The sequence below is a fragment of the Daphnia pulex genome, chromosome 9 (assembly GCF_021134715.1).
Source record: "Daphnia pulex isolate KAP4 chromosome 9, ASM2113471v1".
Taxonomy (NCBI): Eukaryota; Metazoa; Arthropoda; class Branchiopoda; order Diplostraca; family Daphniidae; genus Daphnia; species Daphnia pulex.
In genome coordinates this window covers 3,969,245-3,989,099 of record NC_060025.1, presented here as the reverse complement: position 1 = coordinate 3,989,099, position 19,855 = coordinate 3,969,245, and the positions used below count along the sequence as shown (strand labels likewise).

Genomic DNA, 19,855 nt, shown 5'->3' with positions numbered 1-19,855 from the left:
GTTTTATTATTTTACAACACCAGTTCTACTATTCACACGTGCGCTAACAATTGTGATTAAGAAATATTTAAACAAGTACTTCCATATAAAAATAATCTAAAATTGTAACCATCTCCCATGACTCAAGTCACAAATGTTACAAAAACCCGACGGAAATTTTCTTATTGACCTCTTTCGCCCCCCAAAAGCCGTCGGTAAATTATTAAACGAAACGCTCATTTATTTTTCTTGTGACGGACAGCTCAATCCCTCTTAGCTGCGACAGAAGAAGTCGACCCATTCTACCTTCTATATCCTACCTCCTACAGTCCTACTACAGAGACTGGAACGATGGGAATGCTTATGCAAGCAAGTACAAATAATTTCGATATGAAAGAAACGAACGGAACAAAAAGGTTTTCACTTCTTTCGTTTGAATATTATTTTCTATGTTCCCAAATGAACGGGAGGATTTTTCGTGAATGTTGTTCAAAGCTTTGTCGTAATGTTTTTTTTTTTTTTTTTTTGGTAAATGCAAAGTTGGGAGTTGATAAAACAAAAACTCTGAGGAAAGTTTCACAAACCGCTTTCAAGGGAAAAAAACAAAACAAAATAAAACGACTCGTGTACATTCTATCACCTTGTGCTTCTCCTCATGGACGAAACTGGAACTAATGACCCGTGGTCGGCTGACTCCCACTTTCTGCTTCCCATATCAGATACAATGATGCATGACAATGGGGTATAGACGGCGATGAAACTGAGGAGAGAGAGATATATCTGATTGGACGAAAACCAACTGGCTTCTCTTTTTGTTCTCGGTTGTTCGGGTTCCCTCATTAGTCCACGTCCACTTTTCTCTCCCGTCTTCCGAATCAGCTCGGAGAGAGACTATAGTGGAATAAAATTAATGAATAAATAAAAACTCGCAAAAAAAAGTAATATAATAATGTTCATTCTCGAATTGTTGTTATTTTTCTCGAATTCTTCTTATTTATTCGCGAAAAAGAGGCGGGGCACTTTGTTATTATTATATAATCCGTCAAAATAGACACTGAAACAAGTTTTAGTTTTGATTTAATCCTTGCTCGAGAAACTTGACGAGTGATTTTTTGTTCCGCTAAGAATTTCTAGGTCTCGGACTGCTATTGGTTTAAAAAGATGGGAAAATTTCAAAGTTTTTCCCTTTTCGGCATTCTTCATCACGATCTCCCTCTGATAGGCTCATTTTCATCACGATAGAAACGGAACAATGGCTAGCTAATTCATTGGGAATTTCGGGATGCTGGATCCGTAGTCGTACCGGTAACCAGAAACTTTGACTTGAAGTTTTTAAATGAGCAATTTTTTTTTCGAGACTTCTGAATTTAACACAGATAATTGAATGTGATGTACTAATTGTGTGCTTCAGCATTATTAGTAACACGAATCTATATCTTACATTTCATTTCTTAGCTTTTTCATTAGCGTCTACGTGCTATTTTCAAATACAGATGGAGAGGAGAGGCATCGTTAAAAGATTTGAGTCGTTTAAGGAAATGACCGAAAGAAAAAATTAATGAAAAAAAAACAGTAGCAGTTAGCTGTAATTTGAGCTTGACAATTTGAACAACCCAAAAAGAGGCGAATTGGGCTTGCGAAATGGCTTTTCTTTAACTACAATTCTTGGAAGCAAAACATTGTTTAGCGGGAAATTTGAATGTGTTCAGATAGAGGTCTCTCTTTTCTGTTGAGTGTGGTGATTGGAATAAATTAATAGCAATTGAGCGCTTGAATTTTCGCAGTGCAACACACGTCACTCGTTCGAGCTACATAGCCCCTCTCGAATTTCCCCTCTAATTTATGTTAACCAAGGCTTTTAGTAGCTAATTGAGCGCCAAGGAACCAATTAGGAGACAGCTCTCAATAACCAAATGGACCGACTGTTGTGACGAATGTGCCGAAATAATGTCTAGCTGAGAGTCACATTTCGCCAAACCATATAGTATATGGGGTGGTGACTATTACATAATGAAATCGCCATGAATGTAACATTCTCGCGATGGTCGACATTAAAAGATCCATTAAAACAGGAATGAGCTGCTGGCCAGTAGAGCTGCTGTCGCCGCTTTCTAGATTTGAAAGAGACGCAAATCCTTTTGAAGCATTTGAATAGATTTGGCGGACTTTTGTTCCGCCAGTCCCTTTTGTTTATATATACAAAACCGACACGCGGGTTAAACTGGCTTCTCTCTCTCGACTTGATCTCTCTGGCATTACGTCACCTATATAGATCGGGCCGTCTCCACAGCGTCTCCAGCGTTTAGAGTTGTAGAGCGTTCAGCTATAGCAATCAGCACTCCTCCTGTGTCAAGTGGCTAATACATTTGCTACTGCTACTGAGCTACTGAGCTACTTCTGCTGGTGTGGGGTAATCAACTCTGCGCTGGGCTAATTCGTTTTCATTATCGTACGCCACTCTGCTCAGAGGACGACTGACGACTGACGACGCCGACGCCGCTCTTATGATCGGGCATTAGCCATGCCGGCTTAGGTTTGACAATCTTCTCCCTACACTCTGAGTCATGGATTATGAAAGACCATATAGGACTCGCGGGAGGGGTTGGGCGGGCTGGGAGAATCAATTCAACGAGGGCAGCAACGTATAGCAAATCCATCCACATATATGCGCGTCGTCTATATATACTATAATAATAGCTGAGGGAAGTATAGGGAATTCGAGAGATGGAATTAAAGAGAGGGGGAAAAAAAGGAAAAATCCAGAGACCCGTGTTGCTCCGCAATCCCCCCTGTTATATATTCACCATGTTCCTGAGTTCCTCTTCATCTTTGTCGCTCTCTCCTCTCCTCTTCCATCTCCTCTTTCGACCCCCGATTTCTCCCCCCCCCCTTCTCTGCTGGCCTGGGCTATTGAAACCCCCCTCCTCGCAACCGTGTAGCATATAGTTTACTATATCCCACTTCCCCTTAGCTTTTCCTTTCTCTCCTAGCTGTCTCGTTCCATCCCTCTCGCCTATAGAGCTATACAGAACTGCCCCCACTCGATTTTTATGTTTCTTTTCGAGGTCTCCTTTTTTTTTTACTATTATTTTCTTTGGAAAAAGAAAAAAAAGAAAAAAGAAAATAACGATCGAAGCGCGGAGCTCCACAAAACCCCAAGCCCCAAACCGTCGGTCGTCCCCCTCCGGATTCCTTATAGAACTGTATCAGTCGCTCAATCTCGTCCCCTTATTCTTCTTCTTCTTCTCTCTACGGCCTTTATAGACGCATCCAGCATTTAAACGAACATACAGTGACAGAGTATCGTATTCCTTACTACTTTTTTCTCTCTCTCTCTCTCTCGCTCTTTCCGACATTTAGACTGGGTAAAAAAACACACACACAGGGTATATAGGCCTGTACATATATACAGTTCCAACTTTGCAGCGCCCTATTACGTATATATACGCAACCTCAGCTACTCTGATTTTTTTTTCTTCTTTATATTCCCATCGTGGGGGGAGATCATCAGCCAACGCATTTTGGTCATCCCGCGTGTATTCCGATTAATGATATTTTTAGAGGGAAAAAAATAAGTGCTCTGGTGATTCAATTCATATTTAAATGTTGTAATATCAAAGCCAAATGATCAATTTATTTATTTTTGATTTAACATCACATCATCACCATTCACAGTTATAACAAATCAACCCAAACCAAATAAAGAAATAGCGATCAAAGTTGACCGAAAATTCGATCACAGCACACAAAGAATAATACATATCGGAATATATTTAACGATAACCATCTTATACATATATATATATGTATCCCTCGTCTCTCTCTCTCTTTTTTTCTTTTTTTTCTTTTTCTTTGGCCCCTGCGTCGTTTTCACCGCATAACCAATGGTCTCTCCGGCTGGCATGGCGTTTGAACTTGCGTCTAGGATCGAAGGGTTTTTGAGCAGGGGGGAATAGTCTTTCAAAAAAATCAGCTTTGGTCAGTCGAGTCACGTCCGATGGCTGTGCCAAGACGCAGAGGGCACACACACACGCACGCAAGCACGCCTGTACACACACACACGGCACATGCATTTAGTTAAGAAAGAAGGAAAGAATGAGACAGCTAAAAGGATCAAGCCAAAAAGAAAAAAAAAAGAAAAGAAAAGAAGAAAAAAGGGAATAGTCACAGATTTGTTGCTCCCGCCAATGGCTCGCTCCATTTTTCATCATGTCATCGCTTGACAGTGTTTGACTGGCGGCTCCTCAGCTATAGATCCTTGCCCGTCCTTTTGGTTTTCTCTCTCTCTCTTGGAATGAAAAGAGAAGAAAAAAAATGTCAAACGGCATTGGCTTTTTATTTTGAACTGTCCGGTTGTGTGTCTTGGCTACTATACATACTACCCTGGTCGTTCCTTGTACACCAATGACAACTACTAATGTTGTACTACTACACATCCAGCTCACTCTAGATTTTCTGGTGTTTAAAAAGCTGTCACAGACTTATCGTAACATTAAAGCTAGGTAGACTTTTAAGAGGACTGCCGTATTTTCACAATAGGTTCGCGCTCATATAATACAAAAAGCTGACAGAAAAATGTTGCTTTTCTTTTTTATTCGTGATGACCGCCAGATTGTTAAACTTTTTGGGGTTTTATCCCGAAAAAAAAAGAAACTTTTTCCTGATCATTGGATTTCGCTGTGAATTTGTGCTGTTGCTGCGGATCTCCGCTGTTGTTCGCTGGGGAGCCGTTTGAGCGCCGACTCGTTGCGCAATCAAGAGGCGCCGCCTATACACGTTTCAAACAAAAGTTTCGTGTTTGATGTAGTAAGCGACTGCTGTTGACTTACTTATTACCTTACTTTGGGCTGGCGGCGTGAGAGCTGCCGTTGTAATGTTCTGCTCGGTCTTTCTAGTGTCAGCGCATCATCTCGTATAACTGTTAAGAAACAATCCATTCTCAAAGAATGCGATTCGTTGTTAGGCAAAGAAATGTTCGTTTGGTTTAAAGTCAAGACGGTTTTCAAAGATAGGCCTATGATTTACATCAGGCCAACATTCAATGGAAAGCAGATATTGTGTAGAATCGAATCTAAGGTCAAAATTGTTATGTATTATGAATGGCTTAAGTTACATGTCGTCAAAACGAAATTGATAGCACGATAAACACAACTGTTTTTCTTCTCCATTTTTTTAAATTGGAATTAATTGGTCAATTTCACAAGTTCACTTTCAATTATGATTTTTAATTAAGTCGTTGACTTTGTCCGAGAGTGTTATTGAGTACGTGTGTCTCTTGTCTGTCTTACCATCATACACTTTGCTCCAGAAAAAAAAAAAAAAAACATTAGAAAAACTTGTGTTCGGGTATTTTTCTTTTTTTAAAAAAAATAAATGATATGCATCAGGTGCATTCGTCGTTAGTGTAGTTGTGTTGTTTTGAACTGAAATTTCCGTTTGTGTCTGCTGCGGGGTTCGTTAGAAAGGAGTTGGATGAGAGACCCGCGGAATGGCTACCGTTGGCTGTATACTGTCACGTATATGTAGCCGACGGTTCTTATTCATAAATTCTTTAAATGACTGAGATGCACAGCAACGATTGAAACGAGGAATGGCATCCGCGCTGTATATAGATCTGATATAGAAACTAAACGCATTCTTCGGTTGCTGAATGTGAACTACACGCCGGCCAGTGTCGGGTATATCCGCGGAGAAAGGAGAAGTGCGGCGGTGTATGTTGTCAGTTGGATCATCCGTTGCATGTGGAACTCGTGAAACCCAAGTCCGAATGGCCAACTTCCAACTTCGCAGTTTCACTGCATTTTCTTTAGATTCAAAAGCAGGATAAACTAATCCATTTCTTTATCTAAATAAAGGACGATACAATATATGCTATTTAAACAATACATTGAAGGTCAGTGTATATAATTTCCTTTTATTGTTATTTTTGGGCTGGTATGTTGCGACAAACCCGCACCCGAGCCATAAATCTGCGAAACTGCCGGATGGCTATATATATATACAGTAAGCTTTCTTTTGTTTTTTGTTTTTGTTTTTATCTTTGGAACTGAAATCCCTTTCGGTTTCAGTCAAGTCGATTGATTGGTTCTTGTTGATATCTCCTGCACGTCGGTCGGTTTTCTTGAGTTGCCAGACTTCCTCATTTCACCCACAAGGTGGAAGTTCGCTATGTGTTCGCCGCCCCCATCTCTATTCGAAGCAGAAAAGGTTCTTTTAGAAGTTTGGCTTATAATGAGACAGAGACTAGTCACCAGCCAAAGGCCTACCGCACTTAATAAAATGATTAGTCGTTTGATTTAACACAAACACTTGCCCCAGGGAATAATCGGCGAGTAAGAGACTTCGCCACAATCACAGACGATACCACTGATAACATACTGTAAATAATACGTTGATAAAAGTAGAAAATAATTTTAAAAATTAATCGGTATGTGACATAAAACATTAATTGGTCTGGCTATTCATTCGGGACATAAATAAATCATGCTTTGTTCACGGGTTCACGCATGCTGCTAAATATTATTGGCCGCGTTGGATGCGCAGACTGGGTTAGATTCCTGTTCAAGAACAAACGTTCAAGTAATTAAGTAGCTTGGAGAAGTAACGCCTGTTGTATTTTTAACCGATTTTTAATAATGAGTCACACTTTTCCCCACTATATTACCCCCACTACATTACCCTTTATTGCATCCAATATTGACACACCCCTGTCTGCCTGTCTGCGAGAAGGATTCGCATAATGAGAAGTTAGGTTGGCTGGGATTCAAAAAATAAAAATACCCCGCCATTGAATTGAAGCCTTGAGCGTTATTCCTTCATTTGAAACTCTTATTGAATTTGGGGGACATAAAATGTTCAACACAGCATAACATATAATAATAGCCTGCGGCAGTTACTTCTCTTTCGAAAATATGGGGAGTAAAAATAATTATACCTTGTCAATCTACTCAATATTTCTCCGATATTTCTCCGATAGCGATAAAATACAACAAGTATTAAATTGTTATTACCTATTATTCTTATTAGGCTTATTACCTAATTAAACTTTTAAATTGCCAAAGAAAGAAATGGGTCAGCAGATATTATAGGCCTATACGTCACAGATTTGATGAAACGCAAATGAAGATGAAATAAATGAAATTGCGCGAAATTAATCAATTCATAAAGTTATGTGCCTCTATTTATTTCACATTTAACTGGCTTCCGCGATATTTTAGCAGGATACTTTAAAATAGGAAAAAAAAACATTAGTTATTCACTAATTCTAAACCGAACATTGAATGCATTGAACATGATGTAAAAAAGCAGAAATTACTAATATATTTGTGTACTGCTGACGTTAGACATTTTGTTTTTACAAGGGCTGGTGGTCGAAATTATTAGCAATGGGGGTGATTAAAAAAAAATTTCAAATTAGATTTACGTCATCTGATACGCACGAAAGTGAAGAAAAAGGTGTTTTGCGCTATGATTTGCCAATATAAAATTTCGAATTGGAGATTCATCTTACTGAGATTCACTTTGAAACCAAATTTACAGTTCATATTATTGTTACTAATAATTAGTCTTTTCATTATTTTTGTTCTTTTTTTGTTCTCTCGAAAATGTTCTTGTTTGTTTTGTTTTTAGTAAGGTCTCCAAACCGTTTTGGTCTGATTGACAATGGCCGTGGTGATTGAGACTGGTGTTGTTGTGCTGGAGATTTTGTCCGTGTTGGTTTGGGCGGGGTTAATAGATGGAGAGAGGCTATTATTCGTCAACGACGGCGAGCAACTCGAGTCACTTTTACTGGTTTCCTCTAACGTCAATGCCGGAGTCACCTGGTGGAATGCCGATTTGGCCACACAAATCGGCTCGACGAGTTTCTCTTTCAGTCCGGCGCCCACCAGCAGCACCGGTTTCCGATCCAAATCCGGTTGCTGATGCTTGTTATTCTTATGGTTGCCGTTGCTGCTGCTGATGCTTTCGTGCTGCTGCTGCTGCTGCTGCTGTTGCTGAGTCTGCGGCGTCTGCTGCTGCTGCTGCTGCGGCTGTGGCTGCTGGGCTGTCACGGGTGCCACACTCAGGGCTGTCGGCGAGCATTTGCTGTTGATGCCGTGGAGTGAGTTGATGAGAGACGTCAGCGGATGGGCCATGTGGGCCTGGCCCAGCAGCCGCGGATTGATGTTCAAACTCAAATTGAAATTGGGGTTGAGACCGTTGACACCCGCCGAAACTGGGAGGGAGGGCAGGAGATTTGGCGGAGGGGTCGGCAGACCGGAACCTGGAGGCGGATAGCCGGCCAAGGAAGTCACTAAACCGTGCGGCGGATGTGACGCGTTGGGAATCGATGGCGCGTTGGAAGGCCAGCTCAGCTCGGGTCTCTCGCCTACCGACGACGGGTTGCTCACTCCTTTATCGAAAATAAACAAAACGTCAATTGAAGCAAAGAATAATATTTTACCAGCAATTCAATTAGGAATGGGATAGAATTTTATCAGAAAAAGTAGAGATTTTGATAGGTGGGAATTAAATGCCATCTTCTAGGAAAAATATTAACCACATAAGAAAAAAAAATGTCTAATCAAATTTGATCTTATTCGACCAAGTTGGTAAAATAATAAAATGATGACAGAGATGCGTTAAAAGTCAGATCGATTTGTTTTTACAATGTTGAATTAGAATTCTGACCAAACCCGTAACCCGTAGTTCTCGAGAGGAAATAAAACTACAAAGGTCATAAATGACGACCGCTAAAATGTCGATCAACCTTGTTTTGTCTGAAGTGAAATATTTCCCCAACCAAAAGAGGGAAATTGAGAAACGCAGCCCCCCAAAGAAAAATCCAATGACACTTGAAAATTTAAAATAAAATAAAAATAAAATAAAACGAAAAAATACCTTTAATGAGTGCGAGAGGGTCTGTCACTCTCCTCATGTGGTGGTGATCCCAAGGTGGCGGACAGGGTAGATTGGCAAAGTTGCCCATGCTGGTGCCAAATTGACCGAACTGGGTCAAGTTGGAAAGGTTGAAGTAGGCCGGGTCGAGCCAAGGCGCTTGAAGCAAAGAAAAGGGTCCAAATGGTGACGGATGACCAGCTGGAAATGCCATTTTTATAAGAAAGAAACGGAAAAATTAGTGAACATTTCTATGCATATTTCCCACACATTTAAAAATTGTTATAAAATATAATATTCACAATTGTGTATAGCTTTTCATTTAAATTTTATTTCTGGGCTTGTCTTTGATGAGCCAAGCTTTTTTTCCAGTTCGTTTTGAACAGACGTGTGTGCCATTTGGTAAAAAGTTGACGCTGATTAAATAATGAGAGCGCTCAACTGCTGCATAAATTGCCGAAAAAATCAAAGCCTGAATCTCAGCACATGCCGTTTGGCTTTCAATTTGTTGTTGACGAACAGCTGACAAATGTGCGGGTAGGCTCAGCTGTTGGTCTGAATGGATGAAATCATTCGACTCAAAAGCAGCTGCCCTGTGTATTACAGTATAGGCTCCTTATGTATATGAAAAGAAACGTGTTTGTTTTGACCAAAGAGATGAGAGTTTCCATGTTCATCTCTCTCATCCTAAAGCAAATAATCGTCTACAAAGTCGGAGCTCAATAGACAAAAAATATAAAAGAGGACGCCGGGTTGTGTGTATGTACATATTCTCGTTAGAAGCCGGTCCTCCTGTTCTTCTTCACTCGATTTTTTATTTTTTGTGTGTTGTTGTTTTTTCCAGCGTGATTTTTTTGTTGCGTGTGCGGGTGTGTGTCGGTGTGGTTGGGTGTGTGTCGGTCGGAGGGGGGGAGGCCGCGGAGGTACATGTCCGCCAAGATCAAGAAAGGGGGAGGAGGAGGATAGTTTAGGGTGGTTGTATGTTAGTTGTTGGGGTGGTGGTGGAATGAAGCTGCATCTTTGTTGTCGGCTTCGGCTTCCCTTTGAGGCTTAACCTACGTCCCCCCAACCCCCCAACCCTCCTTGTTGGATAAATAAACTCTGCCCGCGATCGCAGACGACGGCCAATCTTTTTTTTGTCTTCGGCCCCGACCAGAGAGAAAAGACGCAGCAGAGGGGCAAGCAGCATCAACAACCCAAAACGAAGCTAAAGTCTATTCGTGACGTGTACATGAGCCAGGCTGTCGATTTACAACAGCCCAAAAACCGAGAGCTCGTTAAAAAAGAGGCGAAAGAGATTAAAAGGGACGGCCGACGAGTTAAAACGTGTTGAATGTAGGACGGAAAGCCCCGCCAGGAAAGTAAAAAAGTAAAAAAAAATAAAAAGGAAGTTTCGGGTCTTGAAGAAAGAATATTTAGACGTACTACATATATAAGCGCTTGGATGGAGAAGAAATCTATATATCTATTATGGGCTATAGTGTGTAGAGTCGTTGAGTTGGATGGCTATACTGCTGGCCGGGTTTTACATATAAACGGCGATATGTTTTGGGCAGTTTCCGACAGCTGCGTCGTATTTCCGGCGGTACACCAAACAAAACCAATCGCATGTCGGAGCGCTCGCCATTCGGGTTACAGTGGCGGTGGCGAAATTTTGTCTTTATTTATTTTGGCTGGGAGACTATATACCAGCCAGCCCTGGGTTTTCCTATTGGTTGTCTCGCTTGCTGATTGGGCATTTGTTTTTCTTGACGCTCATCATTTCCTTCGGCCCCTTTGTGTGTGTGCTGTGGATGTTGGCGTTTATATTTGGTTCTTTCGCCACTAGGCAATTCGGATGAAAGCTTTGATGCAGACCCCGGGGTTGCAGAATGGTTCGGTGTGGTCAAACGTGGTTGATTTTAGCGAGAATGCGCAGGGGTAGAAAGAAAAAAAAAATAGCCAAACGGATAAACTTACGTGATTTGGTGCGCGGTTCTCGTGGCCCGTCCACCGTCACTTTGATGGCTTTGTTGTAAGTGGTCACTTGAACTGGCGACGAGCTCACGATGATTGACAGCGTGAAACTTTTACCTATGCCAAGAAAAAATTGAAAATAATGTTAAGGCCTATTCACATATCGGCAACCGTATAACTATATATCCGCCCGTATAGTAGTAATGTCCCAAATGGCAACGCTCAAATAGTTTGAATAGTTGCCTATTGTCTATATTCCGTTGACTATACTATGGTCATCGAAATTTGCATATGGAAACAGCGCAAATCGGCAACGAGAAACTCTCGAGAATGCCCTGGTCGAAACTATAACATAATTGTCATTCAATTGGCCAAAAAGTTGGTTGGAATCTAATCCTATTCCGGAATGTCCAATATTGCCATCCACTTGGAATGGATCATTTTTTATTTATTTTATTTTCAGGCTGATGACGGCCTAAATCTATTAGATCATTATGCATTGTACCTCTTCCCGATCTGCCAACAAAGCGGAGGTCGCTGAATTTGGCCACTTGGTTCTTCATGACGGCCGTGTGGTTGCGCAGCTCGCAGCAGTAGTTCTCGTCGTTGCCGGCCCGGATGACGACGACCGTTCCGTCGGCGATCTCGCCCAGGGCCACGACGCGGAAGGCGACGGGCAGCGATTTGTTGGAGCGCCAGTGCGTCGGCAGGGCCGTGCAGAGGAAGTAAGGGCTGCCCGTCTGGATGAGCTCGCCTTGGTGGTCGACCATCGTGTCGAATGCCGACGACGACGACGACGACGACGGGTGCTGCGAGCGTTCCGGCATCAGAACTTTAGTTGACATCCGGCGACCGAATCGATCGGAATGGGCCCCGACCAAATGGCTAACCGAATATATAAGAAAAGGAGTGAAGGAGGAGGAGATGGAGGAAAGGGAGGGGGGTTAGGAGGTGGGAGAAGATGAGGGATAGAGGCGAGTTCAAGGAGGGGGGGGGGAGATGGATGAGAATGGATGCAGCAGTGCAAACACACTAGAGAGAGAAGAGAGGAAAAAATAACAGTTTGACCAATCCAAATGCGAATAGCCACAGCAGCAGGGCAACTCTGCTCTCTCCGGTGACACTCTATCGTCGCCGCTGCGGATATTTTTTTTCACTCGTGTTATGTATTATTTTTTTCTTTCTTCCGTCTATTTCCTGGTAGAGCTTTTAAGTCGTTTCTCACTTCTTCTTTTTTCTTTATTAGTTGGTTGAATTTTTTGTTTTCAGGCTATTATATTTGCTAGTTCTTCTTCTTTTTTCTTTTCTTTTTTTTTGGTAAGTTGTTGGCACTGGTCCAGATGTAGTGGTGGTCGCCCACTCGACTTGTTCGACGGAAGATACTCCTTTTCTATCGAACCGAAACGGAGGAAGTATATAACCCCCTTCCCCTCTTCTTCTTCTTCTTCTTCTCCCCACCCGAAATGTCTAGTCGTAAAAAACTCCGACGCAGCACACAGATCGATGAGGAAATCACAACTGGGTAGCAAGTTCTCTTTTTTTCTTCTTCTTCTTTCTGAAAAGAGGCTGGCTGGGCAGACGCAACTGACCAAAAAAAGATATCAAGGTCCGTCGTGCTCTCTAGTTCACTTCACTCTCTTCAACTCCACAAGAAAAGAAGAACAAATAACGGTGAGGGGATGCTGGTGTCCAGCGCAATATCAAAATGGGACGGGCCGACGAATTTTATTTTGTATTTTTGTAGGCCCGGCACTAATGAGATAAATAGACTCGGTCACTTGTGTCAACTGTCCAAATAAAACCTTCTGGTAATAAAATAGGGAAAATGTTGGTGGGTCAACTGTTTCACTGATGGTCGAATAAGATGGGCACTATTTATAGGGGTCGTTTTGTTTATTTAATCCGAACGCCGTTAATAAAGTTGAACGATGATGAGAAAAAACAGATTTTTGCTGCTGCTGTTGCGACGCGTCCTTGCAGCCGAGCTGCTGACAGCACACAAGCGACAAGCCAAAGTGGTTGACACAGCACACAGGGAGGTACGAACGAGAGCCGGAGGACTGGACTGGGTTGGATGGCGGTTGGCTGAGGGGGCCGGGGTTTCTCTCTCTTTCTACCCAGCAGAAGAAGAAGAAGAAGAAGAAGGAGGAGGAGGAAGAGAAGGGCGTTGGCGGCGTTTACCAGTGGCAGTTTCGCGGGTGGGGGAGGAGGGGCGCTAAGAGCAGCAGCAGCAGCAGCAGAAGCGCTGGTGTGGTGGTGGTAGAGAGAGCAGCGAGAAAGTCAACCATACCAACCACAGTGGACGACCCCAGAAATCGCGGTCGTACACACAGCACGCAGGGAGGGAGGGAGAAGAGAGGGGGCGCGATGATGGGAAAAGGGCTGGGCGCATACAACAACTGGGTGGGGTGCTGTGGGAGGATGGAATAGAGAGACTCATGACAGGGAGATTAAAGAAGCTCTCTCTCTCTCTCTCTTATTTCCCCCTCGCCATGCCAACTGCCGCAGCTGCTGCGTGCACACATACGTAGAGAGGAGAGTTCTTCTTCTTTAGCAGAGCGCCAGTTTGAGTCTTTTTTTCTTTTTCGGCTTCGGCTCCGTCGGCTGCTGCTGCTGCTGGGGCTCTCAACACCATCCTTACAAGTCTCAAGTGATTGGTCGGCGCTGGCCATCGAGAGGGAGGAGCCAGCGGCAAGTCGTGACATCATCATCTTTCATCGAGGTCTTTTCATCGTGACGTCCAACCGCTCCGCTTATTCCATCATTCCCCCCATCCACTTTTTTGGGGGGCTAGTTCTCTCCTAGCTCTTTTGATCTTTCGTCTCGTTTTCTTTGTACAAGGCGAAACAACAAAAATACCCAAATGATGAACGTTACCAAAGTTCGGCCGACAAAAACAATTGACGACATGTCTGTAGAACCAAATTGGCGTTAATCGAGAGAGTCTCTTTATTGAGGATATCAATCGGAGATACGTTTCATCCGAGTCCTAATTGAAAGATGATCTGTGTATAGGCCTAGACGAGAGAAGAAACAATAACAGTGACCCTCTTTTCTATAAAAGCCCATAGGTCAGCTCAGCTGTTTCCCTATCGTTCGTACATAAATCAGAGCAGCTACAGCGCCAGTGGATTAGAAGGAGGGCGCAGCGCTCAGCTCACATCTCGCCAAAGCCAATTTAGATGTCGATAAATCATCGGCCGAGGGCAGGCCGAGGGCGAGTATACTATATAGCCTATAAGCGCACAGCAGAGAGAGATACTCTCTACACACACACAATCGAGTAAATACATACAGCAGTATAGCTGCTGGATAGATATATATATATATATAGCGAGAAATAGAGGAGTGAGATTCCAAGTGGTGTGCTGGGCGAACCATCGAGAAACGAGATTCTAGAGCAGTAGAGAGAGAGCAGAAGAAGAACCCAGCGTTGGCTGCTGGCTGCTGGGTTTTGTTATACATCCATATAGACCAAAAGGCTGTGACGGCTAAGGTCTTGACAGCTGGAGTGCCGGATGGGGGAGATGGGTGGTGAGAGGAGGAGGGGGGGGGGCTGTTTTTTCAGACACATAGTATAGTGTAGTATATATACACATGCTATATCCCCCACCCCACCCTGCCCGTCTTTTCCTCCCCAGCAAGCCCGCGCCTCTTGTGTTCATCCGCGCACTCCCACTCTCTCCTCCTGATGCCTCCCTTATTTGTTAGATATCTATAATTCTACATAAACGTACTATAAGGAGGGAGACGAGAGAGCTATGAGGGGATGCGGCGACATTGGACGACGACCATTGTGAGATCCTCTCTCTCTCTTATATGTGTACATGGGGTCCGGACCTTCTAGATGAGCGGCCCTATATCTTTTTAGGGGGGGCGCACACAACAGTCACAAGCCAACACACACACATCCGCGCGACTCTATTCAGCAGCCCGCCGACGAGAGTCTAACAACACAATTCCGTACAGATCCCCCCATCCGCCGTTGCTGCTGCTGCCATCCCATCATCGCCCCCCGCTTTTCATCGATAAACTTGCCGCGTGGTTGAACGTGACTATTCAGGAGCCTATAAGAGCAAACCCCCCTACCCACCCAAAAAAAGGAAACCAAAAACCCCATCGACTATCAAATACAACAAAATCGAGGCTTGTTCGAAATATGCCGAATAGAAAAAATGACCCTATATAGCTACCAATTTTTTTTCTCTAATAAAAGATGCTATTTTGGCTCGATAGATTTATACTTATACAGGGGAGACGCGGCTGGGCATATAGGCCATTGTCACGTGTGGCTTGTATTGGGTCTTTGGGTTCCTCTCAACTGATGGCCAAGCTTTTTTCGCTTTCAATAGGTATAGTGGTAGCTAGCGCACACGCACCGGGCCTTTTTTTCATTCTTCTTCTTCTGATTTCCAGTGGCTATACATCTACACACATTGACCCCATAACACACACAGCACACCGAATCTAACACAACCAAACTATTTCCTTTCTTATCGACATTTCTCTTGAGATCTTTGATATAGCCAGCACTGCTGGGCAGCTATAGCACTCGGGCGCGGTGGTGGTTACTTCTCATTTCCGTCAAAGCCCATCACACAGACTAGCTCTTCTTCTTCTTCTTCAAAGCTCCCTAGTTTTCTTTTGTGTCACTGATGCTGACCTCTTAGACTCTTTTGCCTGTACGGAGAGATTTTTTTTTCTCTCTCTCGGGTTCGTCTCTTCTATCGCGTTTCACGGTTGGTTTATTTGCCCATCGACTACAAAGCGGCCAGGCCGAGCTCAAGGGAAAAAAAAAACTGCTATAGATACACAAGAAAAGATAGAGGACGTATATGTATACAGCAACCAGCAAATAGGAACCGAATTCCATCGCGTTTCCGTGAACGCGCGCATTCCGCGGACGACGATGATTCAACTCAATCCGCGGGAAAAGAAAAGAAAAAGAAAAGCTCTTCATCTTCGTATATATCTGAGGGACATGCAGACTAAAAAGAACATTTTTTTTTGTTGCTTTCGCCACTTCGTTTGATGTCTGAACGAGAATGACACAGAGGATGGTCAAACTTCTATCTCGGTAAGGGTTGCGCCAAATTCCTTGCAGATCATTTGTCAGCACGGTGTTCGTTTCACGCCGAACCCAACTCGCTATATATTATATCTACTGCCCAAATGTCACGGTTTTGGAAAAGTGTCTAGTCGGATTGGTGTAGTTTAGACAGCGAGTAATAACCTTTATTTTTCTATTTATTTATTTATTCGTATAATAATAATTTAGACCTATTAGGCCTAACACAGAAAAACTGGCTATAGACCTTGCCGGACTCTGCTAAAGATATATGTAATTGAGCCGGAAATTATTGCCGTTGTTTTTATATGTTGGCCTATTAACCGGGTGCTAGATAGATGTGGGCTGGCATCTAATAGTTTTGGATAAAATATATAAGAGTTGGAAGATGGCTGCCGATTCCGTCTAGCCTTTCCGTCTCTCGCACGCTGGTCCTATCAAGACGTATATCAATCCGTAAGCGTTGGCCATGTGCTGACAGCGAGAAATTGATAAGGTTCCTTATCAGGCAACATAAGAATAATAATATAGGAATAATATAAGATTTAATAGAAAAGTAATCAAAGCAAATGAATATACTAAACTAGACATTAGAGTCGTATCGAATGCAGCAGCAGAAGAGGGAGGAGTGAGTCTAAATAAGGGTCGACAACTGTATAATATACATCTATCCAGCGGTTGGCAAGAAATAAGCTGACCGGATGCTTTTATAACTATGGTTACGTTTTCCATCAGGCTGCCTCTCTTGTATATATACGCATCTTGGAAAGAATTTCCAGCTCCATTGTTGATTTTTCTTTCTTTTTTTTTATGGCACGTGTTCGAGTTGTACTAATAGAAAGAAAAGAAAAAGAGAAGCACAGACTTTTTTGGGGGGCTTCTCTGCTGGAGACTTGAACCAAAGGTCTAAACCCCGTGGCACCACATATACAGCAGTAGGCGGAGGCTACCTACCAGCGGCTACCACTACCTGCTGGTTATACTATATACATATATATTTTTAACTGCTGGAGGTGCTGTGTAAACCTATCACTTGGAGAATATGATCGCGCTGCCGATACAACTGGCATAACTGTTTTATGTCGAGGGGGCAGATTCACCTGCCTCTTTTTCTTTCTTTTTTTTCCGAAGGAAAAAATTCGGGGGTCGCTGTAATTCCTCAAGTTTTTTTTTTTTTACTTTTATGCACACAAGAAAAGACCTGGAATTTTCAGAATGCTTAACCATAAAACCCTTTGGGAAAGCATATTTAGAAAAATACAAAAAATATTCAAGAATTCGTCGGTGTGACACCGGCGAAGGAATCAAAGAGAATATAAGCAAAATATAGATAGCCTTGTGTCTAGTTTTTCGTTCAAGGAAACTATTTGATTTCTATTAAATGTTTTCTTCTTCTTCTTTAAGAATATTTGCAAATGATTTTTTTTAATAACGGCAATCGAATAGTGGATATATCATTTTCTGACCAGAACTCGTATAGATTTAATGACCGTCAAAGTTTTGGTTTTTTGGTCATCATTCGTTTTAATAGACGAAGGTTTGTTGTTGTTTCCCGTCTATCTGAAATACCATACTCTGATTTGTAGCGTCTATATACACATCCGTGTGTCCTCTACGGTATATACAACTCTGTAAATCTTAAAAATATATATATTCTTTCTCTTCTCTCGTCTTCTATATGTTGATGCCCATAAAATCTATTCGACTGTTTTTCGGGGTTTTTCTTTGATAAACATAAGATTTTTTTTTTTCAAAAGTTGTTTTGGCCCGTGTCTGATCGCGGGTCCCATCTCTCCTCCACGTCATAAACGAAATTTTTTTCCTCCAGTCTGAAAGGCCATTTATTACAGTGCCTGTTTCTCATTTTAGGAAGAAGAGAATAAGAAGAAGCTCAAATAAAAACAGGACGCCGTTACAAACCCCCCTAACAACCCGAGAAAATTTTTCTTATTTTTTTTTGTTTCTCCGCAGTCTTTTTCCGTCGCATACAACAAATCATCGATGGCCATGAGCGGTTTGGTCACGACCAGAAAATTCGATTCGAAAAATCCACCTTACTAGATTTGCTGTATAGTATTGGGAAATGTTCACTTTTTAATAAAACAAATTCAGTGGCTTATTACGCGGACGTTACAAATCCCTTCAACATGTTTGCTCATTTGAAAATAAATTTATGCGGTTTCGTAGGTTAATATTTTGATAGGTTCGTTTATTGGGATATTATGATCACTAATAAAAACATGCATCCTAAGCCTATATATATGCATTTTAAAATAAGACATGAATGATTTAATGGCTATACTAAAAAGTGATGTTTTTCGGATGGCTCTACATCAGCAGGATCCAGCCGCGATTCCTTGTAATATTTACCGTTTACACTCCCAGTAGGGATGTCGACTGCTCTCCCTGCGAGCAATGTATTATCTGGGCTGTTATCACTTGGAAATTGAAAGGAGCTCTAAAAAAGACCATCGTAAAGGGCCAAAAAAGACATTTGATCGAGTCACACTGCTGAGAGCCGTCGAGACCTAAAGCTCCTTCCTTACACACATCTCCTTGTGTATGAAAACTCCCTTAGACTCGGCTGTGATGCTTTCAACCAATTTTGGTAGACCCAATTCGATTACTCCCACCCCTCCTTTCCCACTAGGCTACAGATATTGCCTGCTCCGTTGTTCGAGTTAGTCGAGAGATATAAGACAATCTAAAAGGATATACTACTCGTGTCTATATAGGCTATATAGGCTATGGACAATATTCCGCAAGAAATCCGGAGGCCAGTTAAAGTAGTCAAATCAAAGTTAAATAAATTTAGGGACAACTGACAAGTTGGGAAAAAATTTCTTATCAGATGATGAGACACATGATAAATGATATTTTCTGCCTGTGCAAGGGATTGATTGATCTTTTTTTTCCTTGCATTGGATTACAATCATTTTACCCATGTACGGTTTTCGGTGGAGCTTTGATTCTATATCCCACCACCACCCTTTTAGCCACCCGTTTTACTACCCATTTTACTTGTTTCCCTTTTTCTATTCCTTTGCCATACTTGCTCATTTCACCAACAAAGGTGATACGTTCGCACACCCCAAAAGAGAAAAGGTTATAGAAATTCACTTAGTAACATTATGCCTCGTAGGATTTATTACCGCAGTATATTTTCAAAATCATTTTCGATTTGAACAGAAAGTGATCAAAATTGTGATTAAATCTTTTTCACAATTATCATTTTTAATAACAATTTCTCTTTCCAGAAAAACTGCTAAGATTTAAGTGATAAAAAATTTCAGTGCAGTTGAAATTTAAAAAAATCTGTTAATATCTCGGATACCAAAATAGTATCAAGTATAATTAGTTTTGCCGGAATTGCTTTCAAAACTACTCGCTTGTTAAGTACTCTTAAATTGAATTATTCGTATAGTAATTCCGGCTCATCGTGATGACACATTTGACTTTTAGGATGTAGCGTCTCATAAAACCTTTTAGTCATCCCTTTTGCAATAAGCTTTCATTATTGTAGCTGGAGCTGGTCATTTTATTGCATCACCTTCTTCGCGGAAACTTTCACAAAATCCAGCGGGTTCCATTTACCCTATAATGCATAGGCTATCATCATTCTGTATAGACTCAGGGGTCCAATTAACCCGTATCACACAGCAGCCGCCATTCTACTCAAATATTGGGGGCGGGCAGATACACGCAAGAGGCTACTTGCGTGGATATAGTCGTACTATACATTGGATATAGTCAGTTTTAACTAGGGGGAGTTATTATACATTGTGTTAGTTGGCGCACTTTTCGTTTTCTAGACTCTAGCTGCCGGTATACTATATTTCTTTATTTAAAAATATTTTATAGACTCTCCCGCTAGTCTGGAAAAATCAGAGCTGATAAAAACTTGGCAGCTCTACTGTGTTGCGCCTTTTTGTATAAAATCTCCGTTAGTCGATAGTAAAAAACGTTTTGAAAATT

General features: G+C 42.0%; 1 protein-coding gene across 1 annotated transcript; it reads right to left on the bottom strand.

The window, feature by feature from the left end:
* Positions 1–7,134: 7,134 nt before the first annotated feature.
* Positions 7,135–13,089, bottom strand: LOC124201863 (segmentation protein Runt-like). Its single transcript, XM_046598114.1, has 4 exons — positions 11,318–13,089; positions 10,816–10,929; positions 8,860–9,057; positions 7,135–8,371 (listed from the first exon to the last, which is right to left on the bottom strand). The coding sequence occupies exons 1-4, from the start codon at positions 11,655–11,657 to the stop codon at positions 7,605–7,607; spliced, it is 1,419 nt and encodes a 472-aa protein (XP_046454070.1). The 5' UTR covers positions 11,658–13,089; the 3' UTR covers positions 7,135–7,604.
* Between the last annotated feature and the right edge of the window lie 6,766 nt (positions 13,090–19,855).

What these genes read in the sequence shown, in the direction of transcription:
- LOC124201863 (XM_046598114.1), bottom strand. Translation starts at nt 11,657, where the DNA reads ATGTCAACTAAAGTTCTGATGCCGGAACGCTCGCAGCACCCGTCGTCG. An exon ending in TGTTGGCAGATCGGGAAGAG is followed by an intron (nt 10,930 to 11,317) that starts GTACAATGCATA and finishes TTCTTGGCATAG; the next exon opens with GTAAAAGTTTCACGCTGTCA. An exon ending in AGAACCGCGCACCAAATCAC is followed by an intron (nt 9,058 to 10,815) that starts GTAAGTTTATCC and finishes TGGCATTTCCAG; the next exon opens with CTGGTCATCCGTCACCATTT.